Below are 26,210 nucleotides of genomic sequence, written 5' to 3'. Positions count from 1 at the left end.
TTTTGCTTTCACATTTTGAGCTTAATGTGTCATGTATCATCATAAATCTCACAAACTGTTTCATACAGAGGCAAAAAAGGGGAATTTAGTTTTTTTTTTCTTCTTAAATGACAGGGCATATGTGATAGATTTATTTTTGCTAGTTTCTATACATTATGTCATGAACAGTTAGTAAGGTCTTTGAGCTGATATTTACATAACATATTTGCATATATCCATAATATTAGCCAGTCAGTGGAGTAAAAAAACAACACTTATAAATTCAGAAAATCTGTTTGCAGTTAAAGCTCCGACCATTTTCCTACAGTGTTTACGCAAGACAAATAAAATCACTGAATACTTAAACTTTCTACCAGGCAACCCGCTGGGGAATGTTAACATGATTTGCAATGTGGTTCCACAAAGAAACATCAAAACCAATCAGATATGTTTTGAAACTGTTCACTCCCACTCTGCATGATTATAGCAAAGCAACCCACCGTATGATGTGCTGTTATTCGAACACAGTCGTTTGGGGAAAATGCTGATCATATTTTATTCACTGCTAATGCTCAGAGTAGGATGTAAGCACATGTAAAATATGGAATGTTCATATGAAATATGCCAATTAATTTCTTTTGTCTATGGAAACTGTTTTCTTGATTCTGTCTTTGTTGATGATTTGTCTTTTTTGTGGTTTTGTTTTCCAGGTTGCACAAATGATTTTGAGTTTTTAACAAAGACGGTTATTGTTGGACAAAACGGAACCCTGACGTGTCCTCTTCAGAAATCTCTTCTGTACCAAGAAACCCTCTACTGGATCAGACTTGTTTCTGGGAACTGGCCTGAATTTCTAGGAGGAACATTTAACTTTGATTTTGAAGATGTTATAAAGATACCTCACATTACAGCAAAACAAGAGAATGAAACATTTGTTCTACATATCAATGGAGCTAAGATCAATGATACTGGTCTTTACTACTGTATTAAAGTCAAACAACTTGACATGAAGTTTATTAAAGGAACATTTCTAAAAGTTGAAGGTAAAAAAAGTGCATTTATGATTGTTAGTTATTGTGATTAATCATGCACACAAAAAAATGTTGGGTTATTTTTTTAACCCAACAGCTGGGTTGAGACTGTTGGGTAGTTTAATTGGGTTGTTTTCATTAAGTTGGGTAATCTAAGAACCCAACTTGCCGGGTTATTGTTGTTGGTAGTTGAGTTATTAGCTGTTGGGTTGAATTTCCCATTATACTGTGTTGGGTCATTTGGGACTACCCAACATGTTGGGTCGATGTTCGCGCATGCGCGACAAACAGTACCGTTACCCCACCGGTTGCAGCCGTTTGGCCAGAGTCCTGGGTGAAGGGAAGGAGAAGCCCGAGAATATCTTACCGGAGCGACACTACTTTACACAGCGAGGTTTGTTACATTTTCACTATTGTTTCATGTATATGAATCATATGTATAAAGTTTATTTTAGTAACTGTGTATATTTGTAATATGAACGTCTGTAGCAGTGATTGTTAGCTCTCGGTCATTTGTAGTTAGCGATGGCTTGTGAGAAACGTTTTTTAACGGTTAGCACGCGCCGCATTAGCCAGCTTGAGTTTGCCAGAGATGTAACTTCAGTGGAAGGGGTTTCATCAAAGTTTGTGAAGGAATGGGTTGAAAGAGCTTGAGTTGTTTGTTGCTTTGTCCCTGTAGAGATATTTACCTACTTTCATTTCTCATCATAGGTCGGAATCAACATGGTTGAATACTTGGACCAGGCAAAAACATCAAGATCCTGCCCCTATGTCCTCCTGCTGGACAGCGGGACGCAGTATTCCCAAGCGTTCTCTGTTATCTCGGGGAGGACAAAACACCCCTTTTTTTCTGGAGATATTGTGTTTAGATAGTATAGTTTTTTTGTTCTGAAAAGATTAAGTACCTGTTCCCCTGTTTTTAGATAGAAATTACTTAGTGTTATGATAAGATATATGTGTATTACAATTTAAGATATTTATAAGAAAATATCCAATGTTTTAAAATATTTAATGTTAATAAGTTTGTGGTATTTATTGTGTTAAGTATTCACTGTTCTCTATTTTAATAGAAAATTTTGTTGCTTAAAATATTTTGTGGACTCTAAAGTTTAATAAAAAAAAAAATTGAATTTTTTGTGTCAATATATTTAATCAATATATAATGACCATAATATTTAATTATATTGATTAGAAATTGGCAACCCAAATGATTGGGTAGAAAGAACCCAGCAGTAAAGTCAAATTGACCCTATGGTTGGGTTATTAGAACAACCCAACTGTTGGTTTAGGGAAACCAACCCAACTTGTTGGGTCAAAATAACCCAGCATGTGTTCTGTCCAATATTTAACCAGTGTTGGGTTAAAAAATAACCCATTTTGGGTTGTTTTTAACCCAACATTTTTTAGTGTGTGTTAGCCTTGATGTGTATTTTTTTATTAATCATTGTTTTTATCTCCCAGGACCAGAACCAGATGTCACTGCTGTCACTCAGGAGCCCCTATATGATCAGGTCTATCCAGGAGACCCAGTCAGTCTGCAGTGTTCATTCTTCTTTAACCCTGAGAAGAAAACCTGTGCAGCAGATCACAGTGTGTTCTGGTTCAGAACTAGATCAGATGAGTCTCATCCCAGTTTGATTTATCTCCATGGAAACAACACTGATAAATGTGACAGGACACCAGTGACTAACACCACACAGAAATGCAGCTTCACCAGAAACATCGCCTCCTCTGATAGTGAGACTTATTACTGTGCTGTAGCCTCATGTGGAGAGATTTTATTTGGCAGTGGAACCAAACTCCAAGGTAATTACACAATTTTCTATTTAACGATTTTCATGATATAGAAACTGGACAAATCCCTTCTAATCATCCCAAAAATCATATTTTCTAATGTTTTAAAAATAATTAACTATGATTTATGGGTATTTTTTTCTTTACTTTACAGCACCCAGTCTGTGGGATTTGAAGGCGGCCAATATAGTTCTGTTATTGTCAGGTGCTGCTTTGACTGCGAGCCTCATTGTGATCGCTGTCTTAGTTCATAGAATCAGGAGGAAAACTTGTGGCTGTTGCAACGGTACAACAAGTTTCACACTTTGGTTTATCAAATACTTAGTAAAGAAGCAGAATATGGACTTAATAATGTTACATTTCTATGTTGCACTGCAGATGCTGTAACGGCCGGTGGTGATCAGCAAATTCGGGTAAAGCGGAAAAGATAAACATTTACTATGACTCATTCTGCATGAACCTTCACCAAGAAAAAAGATGACAGAGCTGAGAGAAGGAATATAAACACAGCACTGAACAAGACAGTCTCTGATGTAAGAGATTCTGGGATAAATTAACAATATTGTGAATCTGCTACTTGAGTGTAGTTTTTTTTTCATACACTGTAAAATGTTGTGTTGTGTATGGCTTTTTTCACCCTTCTGTTTATTATGCATTGAGTATCATTGTAGAGACTTCATGTTCAGCTATTTAATCTGATTGAAGTCATCACAAAGTTTGTTTTATTTAGTCTCTTAGGACAAAACAGATAATTATTCATCAATTTTCTAGAATCACTTACATATTTGGGAGAATAGTGTTTTTTGTTGTTCTTTTTTGGGTTACATTTCTCAATCTACAGGATGAATTAAACATGATTTTTTTTTCTCATTTCTTTGTATATGCAGTTATACATGTGTTAATTTCAGTGTAAACTAGATAATAAACAAAACAGTATATATATATATATAATGAAATAATCTTTTCATATTTATCTAGTTAGACATGATTTATTTATCTAAAAATAAGTAGTTACTGCTGAGAGTAACTTGCATTAGATTACCAGACTGATGGATAGAAGGCCCTTTATGAAACCTGGTCTCACAAAGTATTTAATTAATAGAATACCAAGTCAGATTGTGTGTCATTACGTTCAGTTTGTTTCATTGCATATCATGCTGAGAAGCAATGGTAACATGAGCAATAGTTTTTCTTTAACCCTAACCATTTAGAATGTCACCTTTACAGCCTAAAGGACAAACAAATAACTATAATAATGTGCCGAAAAGCTGTGCTATCAATAGGCAATGCCATTAAAACCTGTTTGATAAAAATTAAAGGTGTTAATAATCGTTTCATGTCTTATGCTACATTAGCTGTCAAAGCAAAATCTTATTGACTTCATAATATCTTAGATAAACCCAAGTAATCATATTAATTGTATTGCTAATTTTTATTTTCCTGACAAATCTTTTTATGGTTCTTTTTATATAGATTTTGGCATCTAAATTTCAAGTCTTTGTAGAGCTTATGAACTTGTTTGGTCTTTTTTTTTTTAATACCCTGACACATCAGATTATTTGGAATTTCAACATAGAGTTGGCATGAAAAGAAAATTTTGGTGGGTAGAGTTTTAACCTCTTTTTGGTTTAACAATGGACGACTGTCGTAAGAACAACAACAAAAGTCACATGCACCTGCCACTGGGACAAAAGGTTCAGCGAGCCATTTCTTTTCCTTTCAGCCAATTACAGAAGCTCTTTCCCTTAAAGCAGATGTGACTTTCTGGCAGAAGTTGGTGAAACTCAATGAGAATGAAACTGTGAGGTTTCCTTACAGTTCAGAGAGAAACCACTCTTGTGCATACCCTCATTGCTCACTTTTGTTGCAGCTGAACTGGCATTTCTGGAAACCAAAGATGTCATCTTACTGTCTCTAAATAAGTTAGGGGTTACTCCATTTTTGTCTTAAAGCTTTTTACTTGCCATGCAGAGTTGCAAAGATTGTATTTTTACATCTAACCAATGTTTCCATCTCTTAACCAAGCAGACCTTCTGTAACATGAGAATGAGTCAATGGGACACAGGTTACGTCTATATGGCACAGAGGCTGTAGAAAATCTACAAGACAGTCTGGCTGCAGAGCTCCACTGTGGAGACAGTTCCGGTGCAGAGCTCCACTCTCAGGTCACCTCCACCATAGAGCAGGAAGAAACAAAACATTTTCAAAATAAATGGAATTTCAAAACTGCTTTATATAGTTCAGTAATGTCTAATTTTGTCTGTTTAAGCTTTTCCATGTTTTACCTCCAAATTGAGCCATTTATTTGTTAATTTATAGCTGTGCTGCATCTGTGAAACACATCATTTTACCTTTAGTTTTCATCATTGTATAAACAGGAACCCATTCAATACTCAATTACATAGAATACAAAAATAATAAAACATTCTTGTTTCTTTAAATCCTTTATTGTTCAAGCTCTGTGTTCACAGTATAGCAGCCAACCCTGGCGATCTGCCACCTCCTCCACAAACTTCCACATGTTAAGAACATCCAAATGTTCTCTAAAATAAACTTCCCAAAATAATTTTCCCCTCACGCTCATCAGTACTGTGGCTGTCTTCTTGCCAGAGTTTATTGAAGAGTTCTGCAGCCTCTCCTAAGTTCTCCTCTCCCATCATCAAAACATCAGACAACTAAGATTTTTGTCTTCCTCAAGCCACTGTGCTGCTTTCCTGCAGTCATGAATCACCTTGTGGTCCTAAAGAAAAGTGGGAAAAAGTCTCCTACAACAAAATTGGTGCAACAAAAAATACATACAACTAGAACAAAACTTTCCTATTTCCAAAGTTTCCTCCATATGAAGTGAGACAGACTGTGGAGTCTGTAGCTGCTCCTGGTCCTAATCGCACCAGATATAATTCAGTATAGTTAATCTGGGGCATACACACACGTTACAGACCTTGGTGATGTGATCCAGCATCCCTTCCTTCAGTTTGAACACTGATAAAACGTCACCTCACAAGAGGGCTTTGCAGGACTGTCCAATGGGCAAATGCCACAGCTTAAAAAAAATAAATAAATGAAATAAAGAGAAGAGGTGACAATGTTCAGTAGATTTATTATGATTTGTTGATATTTTATTGTTCAGCATTTGGGTCAAGATTGTTGTGTTTAAAGTGCTCTATAAATAAGTTGAATTGGACAATTACAATGAAAAATTACAGGGTGCACAGTGTGGCATTCTATGAACAATTTAATATGAATTGATTTAAGCTGGATTTATGCTCGCGCGCCGTCTGAGTGTGGTCGTTTACAGCGTAATTAACGCTGGTGAGTTTCTCTTTCTAATCTGAAAGTGACAGCAGGAGTGTTATCGGCTGGTAAACTCAGCAGGTCGGATTTCTTTAAATGGTTCACTTCAGTCTGGTAGGTATTTTCTGTTTTAAAACAACAATGGCGTCCAGTATGGTTCAGTGTCTTTATTAGCTTGTGGAAGATAACGAAGAAATAATTTGATCAGCCTCTCATCAACTTGATCCACTGGTTATTGTTTTTAAAAACAGTGGTTACTACACAAGTTCAGCAAGAAAATTCAGATATCCGGCAACACGTTATCCCAAACTGACCAATCACAAGGGAGTATCTCTGCATAACCGCCTCTGTTGGAGGGGTCTGGAAGAGGTGTGCGTTGAGCCTCTCCAGAGCTACGCCGAGCCTACGGCGGTTACGCATACACAGATGCCGTACAACCATAAATGGTAAAATGGTCTGTACTTGTATAGCGCTTTTATCCAATATGCTTTACATATACATCACATTCACCCATTCACACACTGATGGCAGAAGCTGCCATACAAGGTGCTCAACCACGACCCATCAGGAGCAATTTGGGGTTCGGTCTCTTCGCTCAGGGACACCTCGACATGAGCTCGACGGGCCGGGATTGAACCGGTGACCCTTGGGCTACAGGAAGACCACTCAACCCACTGAGCCATGCCGCCCCAAATCTGCCTTTACAGTCAGCAATATTTAACCAGACAGGTAATGTGTCTTACTACGAGCATAAAAATGCCATAGTCATTCTTATATGGTTGTTCTGGAAAATCCTAACATTTCAGAGAGGAGTTAGTAGATTAGTGTTTTTCACAGTTCTGTTAAATTCAAATAATACTTGTTCTAAAGTTTTACCTGTATTTTACCTGTAGCAGTCAGATGGTCACTCTATTCAACCCCTTCTTGACTGTCTTGATATAAAGTCATGGATGGATCTTAACTTTTTACATTTTTATGAACGTAAAACTGAAATGGTTTTATTTGATTTATAATGGTTTATATAGCGCTTTTTAAGGCACCCAAAGCACTTTTACATTGTATCCATTATTCATTCACTCCTCACTCACACCTGGTAATGGTAAGCTACATGTGTAGCCACAGCTACCCTGGAGCAGACAAACGGAAACGTGGTAGCCAATCTGCGCTCAGACAGCTTTCAAATTTTAAACCCGTTCTTTTAAGGCATGATATGGAATCAGTAATCCATGTTTTTAAAACCTCCCGGCTGGATTACAGTAACTTTTAATAAGAATTAACCAGGGAACTCTATCACGTCTTTAGCTGCTGCAAAATCACGACGATTTTTTAACAGGTACAAGGAAAGGAGAGCATATCACTTTGATATTGGCTTCATTGCATAGGCTTCCTATTCATTTAGAGTCAGTTTTAAGGCTCTGTTATTTGTGGTCAACCATGGGTTATATTTCTAAAGTGCTATGTAAATAAATGTGGTATGGTATGGTTGGGTACTTCCAGTCAGCTCTTTCCATTTTCCAGGATTCAGTGACTGCAAAAGTTTTCTAAATTTGAAAATGAAGTTGTATTTAGAAATAACTAGTTTTCAAAAACAATAAATTTCGTCTACATCCACCTACAAGCAAGCAAAAAAAAAAAAAAAAAAAAAAAATAGCTAACAAGAACACAGACATACAGAAATGTAATTTTTTGATGAAAATAATAATAGGATTGAATTGTCTATATGTACTTGGAAGTTTTTTCAAAATTATATAATATTTCATTATCAGACTGTGTTGAGGTTGATCTTATTCTATATATTATGTGTTTTAGTAATGTTGTAAACAGTACTTTCAGACCACTGTGTACCGGGTAGAAGAACAATAAGCAGTAGAGGACATGATCACTGATAACTGTGTGACATCATTTGTTGCACATTTCTTTGTGCTATCAGTGATGTAACAGAGAAAAGATTCTTTGAGCCCTTTATACCAGAATTGTTGCTATCTCTCATTTACTCCTGATTGACCAATTTTTTAATAAAACCCATAAAGAAAACTGTTTGACGTGAGACTCATTCACTAAGGCTTTATTTAGTAAAAACAATGTTCATCTATAGCTGTAAATGTTAAAGCTAAAACATGTTTACGTGGAAAAGAACAAGACCAGTGTGGTCTTGTTCTTTTCCAACAAGACCAGGAAATGAACTTGGTACATTCTCTGATAACCAATCAGACATGTTTGACGCTCTGCAACACCACACCTCCTTCTGTCACATATATACAAACACATTTTCAAATAAAGACAGAGTCAAGATGATTCTGTTGTGGGTTACACTGCTCCTCTTTGGTCAGGGATGTAAGTTCTGTCTAAACTAATAGCTGTATTTGTACGAAATTTCTAATTTCTCATTCCTACTGTGTATACGTACTTCAGTGTATAAGCTCTTTGCTGTTTTGGTTTTGATTGACATATTATTTATATTTATTCTTTAATTCACTGCAGATACGCTGGTTCCAGTGACCACGGGTCAACTTGGTGAAACTGTGACTTTGACCTGTATTTTGCCAGATGAAGAGCACAGTAGTACTGCTCTCCACTGGTACAAGCAGGGTGCAGGAGATACTTTGAAACTGATTGCAAAGCAAGTGAAAAACAAGATTCCTGACTCTGTACCAGCAGATTTTATCTCAAGACTGAATGTAACGTATGATGGAAAAATCAGCCACCTGACCATTTTCAAGACGATTCAAGACGATGAAGGAATGTATCACTGTGCTAAGATCGACTGGACTAAGAATACGTGGAACGGGATGTATTTATCATTAAAAGGTAGTTGCATGGTATTAGTTTAGTGTTTTCATTAAGCATATGTAGCTGAATTTATTGTTATAATCTTTAGTACTGTAATTATTTGTGCACTTTAAACAGTGGGTGCTCTCTCTAAAGGGATAATTTCTATTATTACATTATTATTTAAAGTTTTGTAAAAGTAAAAATGAATTAAACAGAAACGAGTCAATAGCAGCAGACTTTCAGTAAGAAATCTGCATGTTAGAAAACAAAAACTTTTCAGTTATTCACTCTGACAACTGTAAATATTTCTCCATTATCATTTTATTAATCCAGTGAGAACATGTACTTTACTGATTTCACCACAGATGTGACGTCTAGCATCAGTAATTATCCAACATCACAGGCTCCATCCAAATGTTAAGAAAAGTTTTTCAACAAATAATCTCAATGAGAAAACAAATGTGGAATGGAAGGATTTTATTTGGGTTTGGTTGCGCCAACAACATTTGCTGCAAATTAATTTTCATCTCTGACTCACATAGATTATGTTTTATACCACAGGGAACAGTGAGAGGACGTCAGACTATACTGTTGTTCAGACAGCATCAGATCCAGCCCGTCCAGGAGACTCAGTGACTCTGCAGTGTTCAGTCTTCTCTGACTCTGAGGATAAGACGTGTCCAAGAAATCTCAGTGCGTTCTGGTTCAAAACTGGATCAGATAAATCTCTTCCACAGATCATCTACACTGATGGAAACATACATAATGAATGTGACAAGAGATCTCACCCTCAGAAGAAATGTGTTTATAATTTCTATAAGAACATCAGCTCCTCTGATGATGGGATTTATTACTGCGCTGTGGCCACATGTGGAGAGATTTTATTTGGAGATGGAACTAAAGTGGTAACTGGTAAGATGTTATTTTTAGCTAATATTGTAACTGGTAATATAGTGATGTAAACAAGACTGAAAATTGTCATTATTATTATTATTATTATTATTATTATTAGAAATGGAACTAAACTGGATGTTCAAGGGGATTTTATTATTGGATGCATTAGTTAGATTATGTTTGTCATATTAAATGTTACATTTAACCAAGTTGATTTTTTACTCTTCTGTAACTGTTACTGCTTCTTCTTTATAGTTTCAGGACCCAGTTTGTGGTCACAGGATGTCAGAGCAGTTATTTTCCTACTGAGTTTTGTCTTGGCTCTAAGTCTGATTGTTATAGCCGTCCTCATTTATGCCACAAACAAAAACACCTGTGAGCATTGTGAAGGTGAGAGAAGTTACTCATGGTTCTCTTGGTAAGAAAATTCAAAGTGTACAACACTTATTTATTGTTATCTATTCATTTAATTATTTCATAATCCAGCTGCAGCTGTGTTGCAGAAATGTAGCAGTGGTCAGAAAAGCCAGCAGGTAAAAATCAGATTAAATTAAAATGCTTCAAAAATCACCTAAATGTTTAATGGAATCATTTTCCCAGACAGATGAGGACAGATTGGTCTATTCTGCTGTCGTCTTCGCCATGATGAAAACGGACACCAGAGCAATAAAGGAAGCAGCAGAGAAACAGAGGAGCTACGCTAATATCAAGGCTTTTGGGTTAAACTAGTCAGTTAATTGATGCTTGATGTCACTTCGTCTTCAGTATTCAACTTTGTGTTTGCTTAGAGTCAAAAGACATAGTATAGTTTTTAGAATCACGTGTATTACTTGGTCTTTATAAATATGTTTTGACTTTATGTTTAAAGGTGTTTGGAGTGAAATGATATTTCTCATGAAAAAGTTATTGAATACATGAAAGGAGAGTCTACAAACTGTCTTTCCATGAAAAGAAAAATTAGGCCTAAACCTTATGATAATGTAATAATAGGTTCCAAGTCAAAATATGTCAACTGTGTTGTTGCTTTATTTCACCACTTAAACAAAATTTTCTGTTTTCTTGTCTTGATCCTACCTTAAGTAAGGTAATTATTTGACAGGCAAAATGAATCAGTTATTGAGAAGCTTGGTAAATTAACAAAACATTAATTATAAAAGAAGAACATTGATTTTAAATCAGACCCTAGAATCGATAGTGGGGCAGCTAAACTTTTTAAAAGTTGGATCATCATACATGAATCATGTTTAGATAGACTTTAATGCTGCAATACTGTTTTACTTGAATTGCTTTTTTCTTGTTACATTCCTGTGTGTATGTTTTCAACCTGCTTGTCAACATAATCAGCTTTTTTATTAACCCTTTCAAGCAAACTTTATGCAAATAAAAACTTCAATTTTTGATATTTTCATTTGTTTAAAATTTATTTAATGTTAAAATCAATAATTTGTTCCTAGAAACACTCAAAAATAGCTGGATGAATCTACAATCAATCAATGAACCAGTGACAATCATTAGATTTAGTCTAAGCTAAGGTGACCTGTGGATCACTACCTTTGGCCAACTCGGTCAGAAATCATCAAAAAGTAAAAAAAAAAAAAATAAATAAATAAAAATGTAAAAAAAAAAAAAAAAGAAAAGAAAGATTGTGAAGAACTTTGCTTTTTGGTATGTACAGGTCACAATATTGTCAAAGAAGTTAGGAAGTCTGTAGAAATCTGAGTGCATAAGGAAAGGACAGAAAGTCCTCTTGAGCCATACCACTTTTAAAGCCACAGCCAACATTACATGACAAATCATGATGCCAACAGTACAGCCACATGGGCTCAGTAGTACTTGGCAAAATTATTCTTATTAACATTCTTATCAGCATTCTGTTGCATCCAGACATTTAACCACATATCATAATACATGAAGTACTGATATATTGACAAAAACTCTTTAAACTCTATGGGTACAAAGTAATCTCAGATCAAACATTGCTACAACAAACATAATATTTAGTCACACTATATAACTTCCTGACCTTAATACTATGTGTTCACTCTTTTGATGGCACAGTGACTTTTATTGTGTACATTTCTGGAGCCATCGCTGCCCAGCAGCGTCCTAAAGCAGAGAAACTGCACTTTACAACTTTTGCATCCAGAAAGTCACACCGGAGTTTCACTTTACACACAATGTCACACACTAGCAAGTGAATATCAACACATGGACCATTTTAAAATCACACAGGCAAAGAAACCTAGGGAATGTTATTGTAGGAAGATTGGAAATTAAACAGTGAAAGAGACAGAGCAAGAGATAAGATGAGTCAACATAGGACTGACTTTCACTCTCTGGAGAGAGCTCATAATACAGGTATAATGCAGGATGGCTGCTGAATTTAACATCTTTAGTGTGTGCTTCACAGAGAAAATCTGCCTAAGTTCCATTGTCCATCCATCCATCTCTTTCCAGTGGGATGTGCCCGGAACACCTCATCAGGAAGGAGTCCAGGAGGCATCCTGACCAGATGCCCAAGCCACCTCATTTGGCTCCCCTCGATGCTGAGGCAGCGACTCTACTCTGAGCCCCTCCAGGTTCACCAAGCTTCTCACCCTATCCCTAAGAGAGAGCCTGGCTACCCTGCAGAGAAAACTAATTTCGGCCGCTTATATTTGGAATCTTGTTCTTTTGGTCACTACCCACAGCTCGTGACCATAGGTGAGGGTAGGAAAGTAGATCGACCAGTAAATTAAGAGCTTTGCCTTTTGGCTCAGCTCCCTCTTCACCACAACAGACTGATGCAGAGTCTGCATCACTGCAGATGCAGCACGGCCCTGCAAGTAATTAAAAACTCCTGCGATCAGAACAATGCGCTCTCTCCATTAAGAAATGCACTGCTGAACTCATAAATACGCTCACACCAGGGTATTTGGTACGCTCATCAAGGTCGTTGGCAGCGATGTAACGCCATAGACATTCCTCCCAATCACACCCCTCCAGGTCTCGCTGTCATTGCCCACTTAGGCATTGGAGTCCTCCAGCAGAACGAGGGAGTCCTTGGAAGGAGTGCTCTCCAACACCCCCTCCAAGGACTCCAAAAAGGGTGGGTGAATTGCTGTTTGGTGCATAAGCACAAACAACAGTCATGACCCATCCACCTGAAGGTGAAGGGAGGCTACCCTTTTGTCCACTGGGGTAAACCCCAACATACAGGCGGCAAGTCGGGGGGCAATGAGCATGCCCACACCTTCTCTGCGCCTCTCACTGGGAGCAACTCCCGAATGGCAGAGGGTCCAGCCCCTCACAAGCACAGTGGTTCCAGAGCCCAAGCCATTCGTTGAGGTGAGTCCAACTATATCTAGCCAGAACCAATCAACCTTGCTCATCAGCTCAGGCCCCTGCCCGCCAGAAAGATGACATTCCACGTCCCTAGAGCTAGCTTCTGCAGCCGAGGATCAGACTGCCAAGGGCCCCGCCTCTGGCAGTCGCCCAGCTCACACTGCACCTGACCCCTATGGCCAATCCTTCAGGGGGTGGGCACACGGGAGGGGGGGCCCATGTCACCCTTTCAGGCTAAGCCCAACCGAGCCCCAGGGCAGCTGTGGCTACACACGTAGCTCACCATCACCAGGTATGAGTGAGCAGTGGATGAATAATGGATACACAATGTAAAGCGCTTTGGGTGCCTTGAAAAGCGCTGTATAAATCTAATCCATTATTATTATTATTATTCATAAAGCCCCCGACAACATAGCCACTAGGATCATCAGGACATGCAAACTGGGTAAGGTGATGGCTCAGGGACAGAGGGGAAGTTCCATAGTGCCTCTTTAAAAGGCCTTTATTTGCCTCTTCTCTTATTAACAAATTACCTCATTTGCAGCAATGGCTCCAGAAATTCTTATTTATAAATGATCTTATTTACAAATAATCTTGTTCCTATTTATTAACTTTTTAATTTCAGTGTTTTCCTCATGGGGATCCTCCACAGAGGGGGCTATGCCTACACGGTCTGTGGGTCCTCACTGTGGAGATCGCCCTGGTTGGGGAAGTTGGGGGATCCTGCACTGCAGCCTTGGCTGCGGCGTGGGCAACCCCGAACTCTTTTGATCTAGGCGGTTTGACTGTGAAGTCCTCTGTGGTCCTTAGTGAGGTAGCTCCTGGTGCAAACGAATCCCCAAGCCAGTTATTTATCTCCGAGTACATTTCAGGTACAGAAACAGAAACAAAAAGTCAGAGTTTATGCTTTTGCATGGAGGGGTAGGGCTGTTTATATGTGCTGTGTGGGTGGGATGATGTGTGTGTGTGTGTAAAAGAGAGTATGATCAGGTGTGTGTTATTTGATCTTTTATACTTAAGTGTGTGGAGGTTTAATATATATTCAAAATATGTTTTTATTCTGTAAAGCACTTTTCACTGCTTAATAGTGCTTAATAAATAAAGTTTGATTTGATTTGAGTACTCATTTCACTTTAATCAGATCTTCTTTTAATCTACCTGTGTTAATACTAAGAGAAATGTCATGAACAGTATGAAGAAACCCTTACATTTTTCATTATGTTTTTTATGCTTAAAAACAATTCCAAGGTAACTTATCAATTTTTATAGAGAAAATTGTCTCCAATATACCATCACCGTAAGTCACTCCTATCAGGGCACTGGCAACTTTGGTGCCATAGGCAAGATTATGGTTATTCTCCAAGCTTGTTAGCTTTTCCGCTCACCTCGTTCAAATATTGAAGCCCAAAATACAAAAAACACCCCTTATTTATGAAAATTATGTCTGTTATCAAGCTTCAAATGTAGATATTTATCATTGGTTGTCCAGAAACTGTAATGGGACTCTGGACTCTTCCCCTGGGTGTGTGGGTATGTGTGTTTGTGTGCGTGGTTGTTTTCTCCTAACAGGTTCATGAGTTGCAGCTGCCATTCTTCCAATCACCACAGCTGCTGGTCATCTAGTCATCACAACAGCAGTGTATTTTTTACCACATTCTTCCCTTCATTCATTTCATGCTTCCAGGTTAACTTATGCATTTTCCTTCCAGAGAATCAGTTTCAGACCTGTTGGACATAACCACTTCCCCACCTGCATATTGCTGCCTCGGATCCTACTTGGAACACCCCGAATCATCTATCTGCCCGTTCATCAGCTCACAAAGACTCTTGATCATATAAATAAATCTTTTTTGTTCTTAGCTCCAGAACTCAGTCTGCTCTTTGGATCCACCATATTGCCCTTGTGACAGAAACAATGTTATTTATGGCGCTATTTTAAATATCTGAATTTGGCTCTATCTGATATTTTTCATGTTTTATTCCCTGTGTGAAGATAAGAGATTGTTTGTGCTGCTATGCCGCTGTTACACCCGCTACAGATTGCTGATCATCTACACCCTTTCCAGGCATGCACCACAGCAATCACTCGCCAGCATACTAATCATCCACACCTGTATCCAATCTACTCATCTGGCTACTTATACTCCAGCACCACACTCATTCCCTGTCGGACCTTGTTTGCTCAAGCTTGGACTTGTCCTCTTTCTTCCTGTCAAGCCCGGCTTGTGAAAGCTTGACAAACAAGGAAGCGGGACAACGAGTGTAAAGAAATTTATAGAGATACTCATCAAGCAACAATGAGACTCCTCACATCCCCCCATATGAAAAGAACATGTGGGGGGCTGACTAACGGTGTATTGACTATAAAACAGCATGGAATGTTACCCTTAAGGGAGATTTCTGGGTCGACCGGAGTTCAGAGGAGATACCTTATTTGTTTTGTGTGTGGTTGCTTTGTCCCTGTTTTCCAGAGCACACGAAGCCACCAAATGGATGGGTGTCACAAGGAAGGGGGGTCGACATCTGCATGAGATCAATCTGTGACTACACCCAACCAGACTTCTGCAACTCCAGCATGAGTCAGCAAAACTGTGTATATTCAGACCCCTATATAAGGATTCCAGGATCAGTTAGAGGGAGTTCTGACTGTAACAGCAGCAGACTCCGTATTGTATTAGTCCAGGGGACAGACAATACGAATCCAGAATTCTGTATTTGCACATTTCTCATATCAATTGTAATTAATAAATTAGTTAACTGAGAGAAGTAGTCTGTCATATTTTGATCCATCAAAGAACACGCAGGAGAAGACCCTAAAGAGAAAGGTAGAAAGAAAATGTGTGGAACAGTACCTTATTAATTAGGAAAGTGGGAAATTAGTACCTGTCTACTTTAATACTATGGGAAGAAGTACCTGTTCTTTATTACTTGTGCATTTTTAAGGTTTTCTCCAACACGAGGGATGCCAATTAAAGTATAATTTATTAAGAAAAGGTGCTCAAAGTAAATAAACGAAGCTTAACAGTGTAGCCTATGTGTATAATCTGTAGCATCAGTAGTGTATGGGAGTGTTGGTTGTGGGAAGGTGTTGTGTGGAAAAGCTAAAGTGAATAAACTAATGAGTGCATAAACAAAGGACACAGAGTGCTGCCAGTGAGCAGGCTGGCGCGAAGAGCCCCGCAGGTGGAGAAGGCCTGGTATTTAAGCCCAAACGGGCCACGTCCCTGCCAGGTACCGCGGGAGGACCGGAGCAGCATACTGGCCACCTGAGAAATGGAGGACAGAGGCGGAGAGAAGGAGGAAGAGGCAGAACAAGAGACAGAGCTGGAAGCAAAAAGTAAAGTCCCCAGAGGCGGACAAAATACAGCCCACTCTGGGGTTGTCACACCCTCCCCCTTAAGCTGTGAAACAAAGGTTCACAGACAAGGATACAAAAACAACCCCAGATATCACCAAAACACCCAATTAGGATGAGACAAACCACCAAGGTACAACGATACCACACAGGACCCATGGCACAGCCACCACCACCAACAAACTACCCCCCAGTACCACTCGCCCCTCCGCAACCAGGCGCTGTGGAGCGTATTTAAGAAAGGCTGAGACACAGAGAGCAAGCTAGTGGGCAGCAACAGACCCAGAGTCCACAGCAGCAGATATAATCAGTACCCTTAATGATTGTCACCATTCCTCAACCTTAACCTGGAGACGACAATGGAGCGCGCGACAGGGCATCCGCCAGGATGTTATCCTGCCCCTTTATATGGCGGATGTCCAAATCGTAGCCCTGCAGGAATAGAGACCACCTGACCAACCTTTGATTTGGAGATTTTAAGCTCCTCAGGAAGGCCAGGGGATTATGATCGGTATACACCACCAGAGGAACCATGCCGCCCACATAGACCTCAAAGTGTTGCAACGCCCAAATTAGCGCCAGTGCCTCCTTTTCGATAACCGAATAATGGCTTTGATAGCGATTAAACTTCCTGGAAAAGAAACAAACCGGCCGCAACACCGCATCGTCACCCCCCTGGAGCAGGACGGCACCAGCCCCAACCTGGCTGGCGTCCACCTGGAGTTCAAAAGGTCGGTCAAACCGGGGAGACGCCAAAACAGGACAGGAGCACAAAAGTAACTTAACATTCTCCAAGGCCTGTTGGCAATCGGAGGACCACACGAAGTGCGCCCGAGCTCTCAAAAGCTCCGTCAGAGGAAACACCACCGTAGAAAAGTTACTGCAGAAGCTCCTATAGTAACCCACAAGGCCCAGAAAACGTTGGAGCTCCTTCTTAGTCGTGGGCTGCGGAAAGTCGGCCACAGCAACGACCTTGGCGTCAACAGGCGCCACCCTACCCTGGCCAACCACGCGGCCCAGGTAAGTCACCGTCGCTCTGGCAAAGTCACACTTGGCCAAATTAACTGTCAACTGCGCCTCTGACAACCGCTCAAACAACGCTTTGATCCTGCGCAGATGAGAATGCCACGTATCACTGAACACAACCAAATCATCCAAGCAGACCGAACAACCCTCCAAACCTGCTGTGACCCGATTCATAAGACGCTGAAACGTCGCTGGAGCATTTTTCAAACCAAAAGGCATGACAGTATAAGAATACAGGCCAGAGGTAGTAATAAAGGAAGCGATCTCCTGGGCACGTTGTGACAGTGGAACCTGCCAATAACCTTTAAGCAGGTCGAACTTAGACACAAACTTAGCTGAACCAACCCGATCTATACAATCCTCCATCCTAGGCAAAGGGAATGAGTCAGATTTTGTGACCGAATTGACCTTCCTCATATCCGTACAAAAACGAGGGGTCCTGTCAGCCTTTGGCACCAGAATACAGGGGGAGGCCCAACTAGATGAGGACGGAACAGCAATATTATGTTGTAACATGTACTCCACCTCCGCGTTTAAACTCTCAAGTTTTGCAGGAGCCATGCGGTAAAACCGCTGCGTAATCGGCTGCGCCTCTCCCACGTCGATATCATGCACAATCCAACCAGTGCGGGAGGGCACATCCCCAAAAAGCATTGGAAATTTCCGAATAAGCACGCCCAAGTCAGAACGCTGTGACGGAGATAAATGAGACAACAATGCCTCCAGATTTCTAAGCGACTCAGAATTTTTCAACCTGCCACACAACGCACTGTCATCAGGGACCGGCACCCCGTCCTCCTCCTGCGCCAGAGTGTGAGCATCCACAGCAAGAGCCGGAGACACGGCACCAGCCACGCCGCTGCTACCCGCGGAACGCTGATAGTACGGCTTCAGGAGGTTGACGTGACAGAGCCGTGTTGACTTCCTACGACCAGGAGTAGCTATCAAATAATTCAAGTCTGTGACCTTCTCCTCCACCGTAAAAGGGCCAGAATATTTCGCCTGAAAAGGGGAACACACGAGAGGTGTCAGAGCAAGGACCTGATCCCCAGGACCAAATTCATGACGCTCTGAACGGCGGTCATACTGCCTTTTCATTTTATCCTGGGCCACCTGCAACCTCTCTTTCGCCATACACCCCGCCATATACAAGCGATGACGAAAACCATTCACGAAGTCAATCAAATTCTTAGGAGCCTCGGTGGACACCAGACTACTTTTCAAAGCTGCCAACGGACCGCGCACAGCGTGTCCAAAGACGCACTTTTCACTGCTTAATAGTGCTTAATAAATAAAGTTTGATTTGATTTGATTTGATTTGAGTACTCATTTCACTTTAATCAGATCTTCTTTTAATCTACCTGTGTTAATACTAAGAGAAATGTCATGAACAGTATGAAGAAACCCTTACATTTTTCATTATGTTTTTTATGCTTAAAAACAATTCCAAGGTAACTTATCAATTTTTATAGAGAAAATTGTCTCCAATATACCATCACCGTAAGTCACTCCTATCAGGGCACTGGCAACTTTGGTGCCATAGGCAAGATTATGGTTATTCTCCAAGCTTGTTAGCTTTTCCGCTCACCTCGTTCAAATATTGAAGCCCAAAATACAAAAAACACCCCTTATTTATGAAAATTATGTCTGTTATCAAGCTTCAAATGTAGATATTTATCATTGGTTGTCCAGAAACTGTAATGGGACTCTGGACTCTTCCCCTGGGTGTGTGGGTATGTGTGTTTGTGGGCGTGGTTGTTTTTTCCTAACAGGTTCATGAGTTGCAGCTGCCATTCTTCCAATCACCACAGCTGCTGGTCATCTAGTCATCACAACAGCAGTGTATTTTTTTACCACATTCTTCCCTTCATTCATTTCATGCTTCCAGGTTAACTTATGCATTTTTCTTCCAGAGAATCAGTTTCAGACCTGTTGGACATAACCACATCCCCACCTGCATATTGCTGCCTCGGATCCTACTTGGAACACCCCGAATCATCTATCTGCCCGTTCATCAGCTCACAAAGACTCTTGATCATATAAATAAATCTTTTTTGTTCTTAGCTCCAGAACTCAGTCTGCTCTTTGGATCCACCATATTGCCCTTGTGACAGAAACAATGTTATTTATGGCGCTATTTTAAATATCTGAATTTGGCTCTATCTGATACTTTTCATGTTTTATTCCCTGTGTGAAGATAAGAGATTGTTTGTGCTGCTATGCCGCTGTTACACCCTCTACAGATTGCTGATCATCTACACCCTTTCCAGCCATGCACCACAGCAATCACTCTCCAGCATACTAATCATCCACACCTGTATCCAATCTACTCATCTGGCTACTTATACTCCAGCACCACACTCATTCCCTGTCGGGCCTTGTTTGCTCAAGCTTGGACTTGTCCTCTTTCTTTCTGGCTCCGTATCTTCAGAAGGATCTGTCACATGAGCCATGACTTTGTGACCCAGGATCTACAGCTTCATTTTGTGGAAACTCTGCTTTATTTTAGCTCGGCTAAATTCTAGCTAGAACAGACTAAAAGTTAAACACCATTTTTAATGTTAGGTTAAAGCACCTAACATTCCAGGTTAGGTCCAGGTCACTCAAACAGTTGAGAAACAACAAGGGGTGAGAGATATAGTTTTTCTGTATGTTCACTTTTTATTTTCAAGACAGAGTACAAGGAAAGGTTGCCATTCCATTTTTTAATTTTTGTTGACATCTCACAGTGGTGCCCCCACCACAGTGTGCAGCTCCCTAGGCGATCACCTACATGGCCCGTGCAAAGGGCTAGCTCTGCCTCCTGTTGAATCCAAACACATAACACTGAAACACTTTGGGTTTTTGTGCAACTAATTTACATGTTTATATTATTATAATAACTTAGTTGAAAGAAAATTTCCTGTCCAGTGTTCTAACACACTCTTCTTGCTTATGTCTTGGCAAATTTGTGAATATTTGTGAATGCTTGTTTCCTTATTGTTGTATCTTTGTGAAGGCTCTCTGTATAACAACAATGTGAAACCACATTTAGCAGCAACACTAACAGTCAAACGTGGTGGGCTTTTTTCCACCTTTGACCAACCACTGAAAATGAACAGACCTGATTTTCAGCTTTAATCAGATATGAAGAAAAACAAACAGCATCAGCACTGGGAGACTGTAGCAATGTGGTTAATTGGTTAAATGAAATGAATTATAATTAATTCAAATTTAAAAACATTTTAATCTTTCTATGTGTGCAGCTCAATAGCAGTCTACCAAAACTAGAGTCCTGAAACATAAAATCTTCATATTAGCTCATGTTTAGTTTTAATTCAATTCATCCTCCATCACTGTGTCAAATAATATGCACTAAAACGGACTTCAGCAAACCAGTGAGACCTAAAGACAGAGATTATGCAGATATTTTACAGTCAACTCTCCTAAAATTTGAGCAGCTATCTAGAAATCACCAACAAGCTTGATTAACAAGCATCGGATTATGTACATCAATCCTTCTTGTATACCTTCACTGCTTTTGAAAGCAGTTCATATAATTGATATTTGTAATAATGTGATGCAACAATTTCGATCTGAAAAACATTTAAATGGCAGTCAAAGACCATCGTCTTGAGATTAAACCAGGAAGAAACGACCACTGTCTTCACACCCATGTTTAGAAGCCAAACCACAACCACACTGAAGTAAATCCAGCTTTATTCATTCAGACTAAACTGGCTGGACAATGTCACACAATTCCGACTGCTTGTTTGGTAGTAGTATTGCCTGAAACAAATATTTACCAAGAAGTAGAAAAAGCAGGAAGAAGAAAATGTGGCTCATTGATTGGCCAGAATCGAAAATGGAACTCCTTTCTCTTCAGCCAGCTCGTTCAGTAAATAATGAAGCAAGTCATGCAGCCTTGGGGTTTCTGTGTTTACTTTGGTGTTCAATCCTAATGCGTTTTTCACAAGAAGCTACTCAGTATGAGCAGCAGGAGAGGAACTATCTATCCCCCATATTGCTCTACAACACACTCCACGTCACTTCCTCTCTTTGATTCACTGGATGGTTTGTATGCTTTCATGTTATAAGCCAACTATGCCAGGCTTCACTTGCAAGTGAACCGACACTCCTGGTTTTCAAGCAAACCAAAGATCAACACCAGCGTGCAAATGAACATTCCGACTACTTTGAATGAACCGTACTATTCATGGAGGTGAACAATGATCGGCTAAAAGCAGATCAGAGTGAGTGTACCCTAATTCTGCATCTCTTCAATTAACTTTCTTCAGTCAGTAAAAGTTAGTCTGATGATGATTTTTGTCATAACTCTTGCTCTGTCACATTCTCTCTTTCTTTTCCTTGCTTACTCCAATAATTTCCTATTTTCTGTTTCTTTGCTTAACCTGTCATGGTATGTCATCTGATACGGCCAATGTGTTGATATTCAGTTGCTGGTGCGTGTTCTGTAATGCAAAATGAAGCTGTCATGCAGAGCTACAGGTGGGAACTCAAGGTTGTGAAGGGCAGTATCTCAGTCCCGGGACGCTGCTGGGTAATGACAACTTCAACGATGTGCACAATTAATGCAACTGTGCTATCAAAAGTAGTCTGAACTGTTTTACGAGTTTTATAAGCAGTTTTATCATTTTAGTTTACTTACCATCAAGCATAAAAAAATATTGCTGTTGGTGTTTGTCTGTGTTCAAATTGGAAAAAAAAAGGCTGACATTATTTCCGTTGTGGTGTTAGAGTGAAACAGCAAGACCAATCAGATTGTATCAAATTGTTCACTCCCACTCTGCAGGATTATATTAAAGTGACCCACCTTAAGATTTGCTGTTATTTGATCGCAGCCACTCGTGGATTTATTTAAAAATGATGATCATATTTTATGTACTGCTGATGCTCAGTGTGGGACGTAAGTACACAAAGAAATAGACAACATAAAGGAAATGTGTTGATTTATTTCTTTTATTTAACATTGTGTTTAAAATTCTGACTGTTGAATATTTGTGATTTTTTTTTTCTAATTGTGTGGGTTTATTTTGCAGGTTGCACAGATCGAAAGTTCATAACGAACACAGTTACTGTTGGACAAAATGCGACCCTGACGTGTCCTCTTCAGAAATCTCTCCTGCACCAAGAAACCTACCACTGGATCAGACTTGTTTCTGGAAACTGGCCGGAATATCTGGGAGGAACATTTAACTTTGATTTTGATGGTGTTACAGAGATAACTCACATTACAGCAAAGCAAGAAAATGAAGCATTTGTTCTCCATATTAATGGAGCTAAGATTAATGATGCTGGTCTTTATTACTGTATTAAAGTAAAACAGCTTAATCTGACCTTTATTAAAAGAACATTTCTAGAAATTAAGGGTAAATAAAAGTGAATTTATTATATTTTTAATAACATTTTTAGATATTTCTCTCCTTGAACATCGAGTAATTTTTTAAAATTATATTTCTCAGGACCAGAACCAGATATCACTGCTGTCATTCAGGAGCCTCCATCTGAGCCGCTAAATCCAGGAGACCCAGTCAATCTGCAGTGTTCAGTCTTCTTTAAGACCGAGAAGAAAACTTGTCCAGCAGATCACAGTGTGTTCTGGTTCAAAGCCGGATCAGATGATCGTCATCCCAGTTTTCTTTATCTTCATGGTAACAGCGGTGATAAATGTGAGAGAACTCCTGAGACTAACACCACACAGAAATGTGTCTACAGCTTCTCCAGTGAAGTTACCTCCTCTGATGCTGGGACGTTTTACTGTGCTGTGGCCACATGTGGAGAGATTTTATTTGGAAATGGAACCAAACTCGATTTTCAAGGTAATTTTTTTTATCATTAAATGCATTAGTTAGATCAGTGGTTCCCAACCTGGGGTCCCCCAAAGAACACAGGGGTTACCCAAGTCTTTGAACATTAAGAGCCATTGTAAGTAAAGTCCACACATTTCCCTATTTTAAGAAAAAAATGTAAGGTTATATGTTAGGGGTGCCCAAGTCCAGTCCTTGAGATCTACTACCCTGCAACTCTTATATGCAACCCTTTCCCAACACACCTGAATCAAATGAATGGCTCGACCAGGTGTCTGCGGAGCTGAATGACGTGGATGAGGGAATTTAGCCATTTGATTCAGGTGTATAGGACAAGGGTTGCATTGAAAACTTCCAGGATAATAGATCTCGAGGACTGGACTTGGAAACCCCTGTTATATGCTGTTAATTTAACTTTAACTAAATTGAAGGACAGGACTCAAACAGATTACATTATTTAAGTAAGAATCTCAATTTTGAAAGTGAAACCAAGCAGGGTTTCAGCACAGGATGGGGCAGGGGGTCCATGCCGTTTTAGTGTTTGCATGAAGGGGGGTCCCCACGGTAAATAGGTTGGGAACCACTGAGTTTGATGAAATTAATGTTTTTCAGATTAAACAGTAAAGATAAAATATGAGCAACTCCTTTTCAAATGTCAGGCAGGATGTGACCCAAACAAAACTGACTCATAAAGCCATGTCATGCATGAACTGTGTAGTTTCTGGTTAATTCTCTCCTTTTTTCAAGTTACATGGAAAAATCAATAAAATGACTTAGCAAAAATAACAAACAGATAATAAATAAATAAATAAATAATAAGGACATTCCTGTAATATCTGTAACTTTTATAATTTCCATTGTTTGATATAATTTCAGGATCCACTTTGAGGTTGCGGGATACCAGTGCAGTTTTTTTTCTGCTGGGTTCTGTCTTGGCTCTAAGTCTGATTGCTATAGCTGTCCTCATTTATGCCATGAAGAAAAACAACTGTGATCATTGTCAAGGTGAGAGAAGTTACTGACAGTGAGAACACTACAGAAACTTAATAATAATCTATTTATTTGAATTATTCAGCTGCAGACACACAGAAACACAGCTGTGGTCAAGACAGCCAACAGGTAAAGTAATAAATTAAAATCAACTAATAATATTATGAGGCTTCAGTATTACATAAATGTTTATCTTATGGTTTTCGCAGAGTGGTGAGGAAAGATGGATTTACTCTGCTGTCGTCTTCACCATGGCAAAAACTAACACCAGAGCAATAAAGGAAGCAGTAGAGAGACGCAGGAGCTACGCTAAAATCAAGACTCTTGGGTTTGATTAGTCAGTTAATAGATTTTTGACATCTCTTTTTTCAGACTCCAACTTCATGTTTGTTTAGAGTCAAATTTAATAATTCTGTACTTGTGTATTAATGTATGTCTATAAATCGTGTATTAATATGATTTTATAAACAAGCTGTCTTTATGTTTAAAGGTGTTTGGAGTAAATCTCTCTAAAAGTGTTGTTGCATCTATGAAAGGAGAATCCACACTCTCCTCTTCTATGTAAAAACAAAATAGGCCCAAAAACCAATGTAATGTTGTCATAATGGATTTCAAGTTTAAATATATCAATGGTGTAGTTGCTTCATTCGACCACTCAAACAAAATTATTTAGTTACCGCGAGCATTCCTGAAATAATATTATAATTGAGAAAACCACCAGAAAGAATAAATTCAGGGGACCCAAAGCTCGGCAAATTTAAGAAATGATATATATATGTAAAAAAAAAAACATTTAAGTGTTTTTTTTTAATCAGTACCTGAAATGTATAGTGGGACAAATGAGTAATTTGAAAGTTGGATCATCATGCATGAATCATGTTTGGATAAACATTGGTAACACTGGTGTACTAAATTGTATTAAGATTATTTGTTTTATGATTATATGTGTGTGACGTGTGTGATTATCTGTTCAGCCTACCTGCCAATATGGCTGTTTTTATTGTAATTATTATTATTTTCAGAAAACTTTATAAAATACAAAAAAGTATGAAAACTTTCATCTGGCTTGAACATGTATTAAACATAATAAAGTTATTATTTCAATGTCTTTATAGTTTATTGTGTTTACAAAATAAACCAATCTAAAGAAATCAAAAACTGGATGCCAGAAAAACACACACAAGAAGTCGGGAAAAAGGAAAAGAAAGATTGAAAAGTTTATGGAAGTATTCTGAAAGATACAACATTTTAACCAGGGACAGGTGAAGGTGTCAGGGTGGACTATAAAAAGGAACATCCACCAAATATTTAGCATCTCTAAGCAAAGGTGAGCTGTGGCTCCAAAAGTATTTTTCAATGAAAGATTGAAAAGAACTTTGGTATTTCAGTATGTACAGGGCCTGATATTGTCAAATGAGTCAGTGTGTCTGTAGAATTCTGTGTGCACAGTACAAAAAAAAAAGAGAAATTACTCTTGCAGCAGCTGGAATAAAAAGGGAAGCCATGAACTTAATACAGAAACTCCCCAAGTCCAATGGGCACGAAATCATCTTAGATAGAGAGACTAGGAAATACATCTAATGGAACACAAATAACATTTAAATGGCAAGAAAGGGCTTTCAAAACAGAGAGACAAACAAAACTGTCAAACATAATTTCTTGTATATAATATTTTTTGTTATACTTGATCTGTTTTTTATGATTTTTTAATGATTTATTATGACATGTGAGAGAACAGTCATGACCTGCATGACAAAATCCCCCTCCTTTACCTCCTACTGCTGAACTCAGCAGCATGAAAAACATTTTCATTTGTTGGATATGATGTGATTATTTAATATATTTAGTTACTGTAATAACTTAAATAACTTAATCTAACTTAAATGTCCAGCTTTTTTTAACAGTTTCCCCTTCTTTCAGTTTTGCTAAACTTGTGAACATTTG

General features: G+C 38.9%; 3 protein-coding genes across 4 annotated transcripts; all 3 read left to right on the top strand.

Annotated features, from left to right (window-relative positions):
- The first annotated feature begins 510 nt into the window (after window positions 1-510).
- LOC121643062 lies at window positions 511-4,198 on the top strand. The gene is made up of 5 exons (XM_041990263.1): window positions 511-563; window positions 690-1,022; window positions 2,472-2,816; window positions 2,959-3,090; window positions 3,183-4,198. Exons 1-5 carry the CDS (start codon window positions 521-523, stop codon window positions 3,233-3,235), a joined length of 906 nt encoding a protein of 301 aa, XP_041846197.1. The 5' UTR covers window positions 511-520; the 3' UTR covers window positions 3,236-4,198.
- A 4,191-nt stretch (window positions 4,199-8,389) lies between these two features.
- Window positions 8,390-11,136, top strand: LOC121643059. Its single transcript, XM_041990260.1, has 6 exons — window positions 8,390-8,432; window positions 8,580-8,906; window positions 9,432-9,782; window positions 10,020-10,154; window positions 10,251-10,297; window positions 10,365-11,136. Exons 1-6 carry the CDS (start codon window positions 8,390-8,392, stop codon window positions 10,491-10,493), a joined length of 1,032 nt encoding a protein of 343 aa, XP_041846194.1. The 3' UTR covers window positions 10,494-11,136.
- A 10,459-nt stretch (window positions 11,137-21,595) lies between these two features.
- Window positions 21,596-25,335, top strand: LOC121643058. Of its 2 annotated transcripts, none has more exons than XM_041990259.1 (6): window positions 21,596-21,701; window positions 22,509-22,838; window positions 22,932-23,288; window positions 24,153-24,281; window positions 24,352-24,395; window positions 24,476-25,335. In XM_041990259.1, exons 1-6 carry the CDS (start codon window positions 21,665-21,667, stop codon window positions 24,602-24,604), a joined length of 1,026 nt encoding a protein of 341 aa, XP_041846193.1. In that variant the 5' UTR covers window positions 21,596-21,664; the 3' UTR covers window positions 24,605-25,335. The 2 variants fall into 2 exon arrangements, with proteins under 2 accessions (XP_041846193.1, XP_041846192.1); XM_041990258.1 differs by lacking the exon at window positions 21,596-21,701 and adding an exon at window positions 22,312-22,375.
- The last annotated feature ends 875 nt before the right edge of the window (window positions 25,336-26,210 follow it).

The sequence above is a fragment of the Melanotaenia boesemani genome, chromosome 7, assembly GCF_017639745.1.
Source record: "Melanotaenia boesemani isolate fMelBoe1 chromosome 7, fMelBoe1.pri, whole genome shotgun sequence".
NCBI lineage: Eukaryota > Metazoa > Chordata > Actinopteri > Atheriniformes > Melanotaeniidae > Melanotaenia > Melanotaenia boesemani.
The sequence above is the reverse complement of the archived record's forward strand: the minus strand, read 5'-3'. Positions and strand labels throughout refer to the sequence as shown.

Coding starts and splice junctions, on each gene's coding strand:
- LOC121643062 (XM_041990263.1), top strand. CDS start 521: ATGCTGATCATATTTTATTCACTGCTAATGCTCAGAGTAGGAT. Junction 564..689: donor GCTAATGCTCAGAGTAGGAT/GTAAGCACATGT, acceptor TTTGTTTTCCAG/GTTGCACAAATGATTTTGAG. Junction 2,817..2,958: donor CAGTGGAACCAAACTCCAAG/GTAATTACACAA, acceptor TTTACTTTACAG/CACCCAGTCTGTGGGATTTG.
- LOC121643059 (XM_041990260.1), top strand. CDS start 8,390: ATGATTCTGTTGTGGGTTACACTGCTCCTCTTTGGTCAGGGAT. Junction 8,433..8,579: donor GCTCCTCTTTGGTCAGGGAT/GTAAGTTCTGTC, acceptor AATTCACTGCAG/ATACGCTGGTTCCAGTGACC. Junction 9,783..10,019: donor TGGAACTAAAGTGGTAACTG/GTAAGATGTTAT, acceptor TCTTCTTTATAG/TTTCAGGACCCAGTTTGTGG.
- LOC121643058 (XM_041990258.1), top strand. CDS start 22,333: ATGATGATCATATTTTATGTACTGCTGATGCTCAGTGTGGGAC. Junction 22,376..22,508: donor GCTGATGCTCAGTGTGGGAC/GTAAGTACACAA, acceptor TTTATTTTGCAG/GTTGCACAGATCGAAAGTTC. Junction 24,396..24,475: donor GTGGTCAAGACAGCCAACAG/GTAAAGTAATAA, acceptor TGGTTTTCGCAG/AGTGGTGAGGAAAGATGGAT.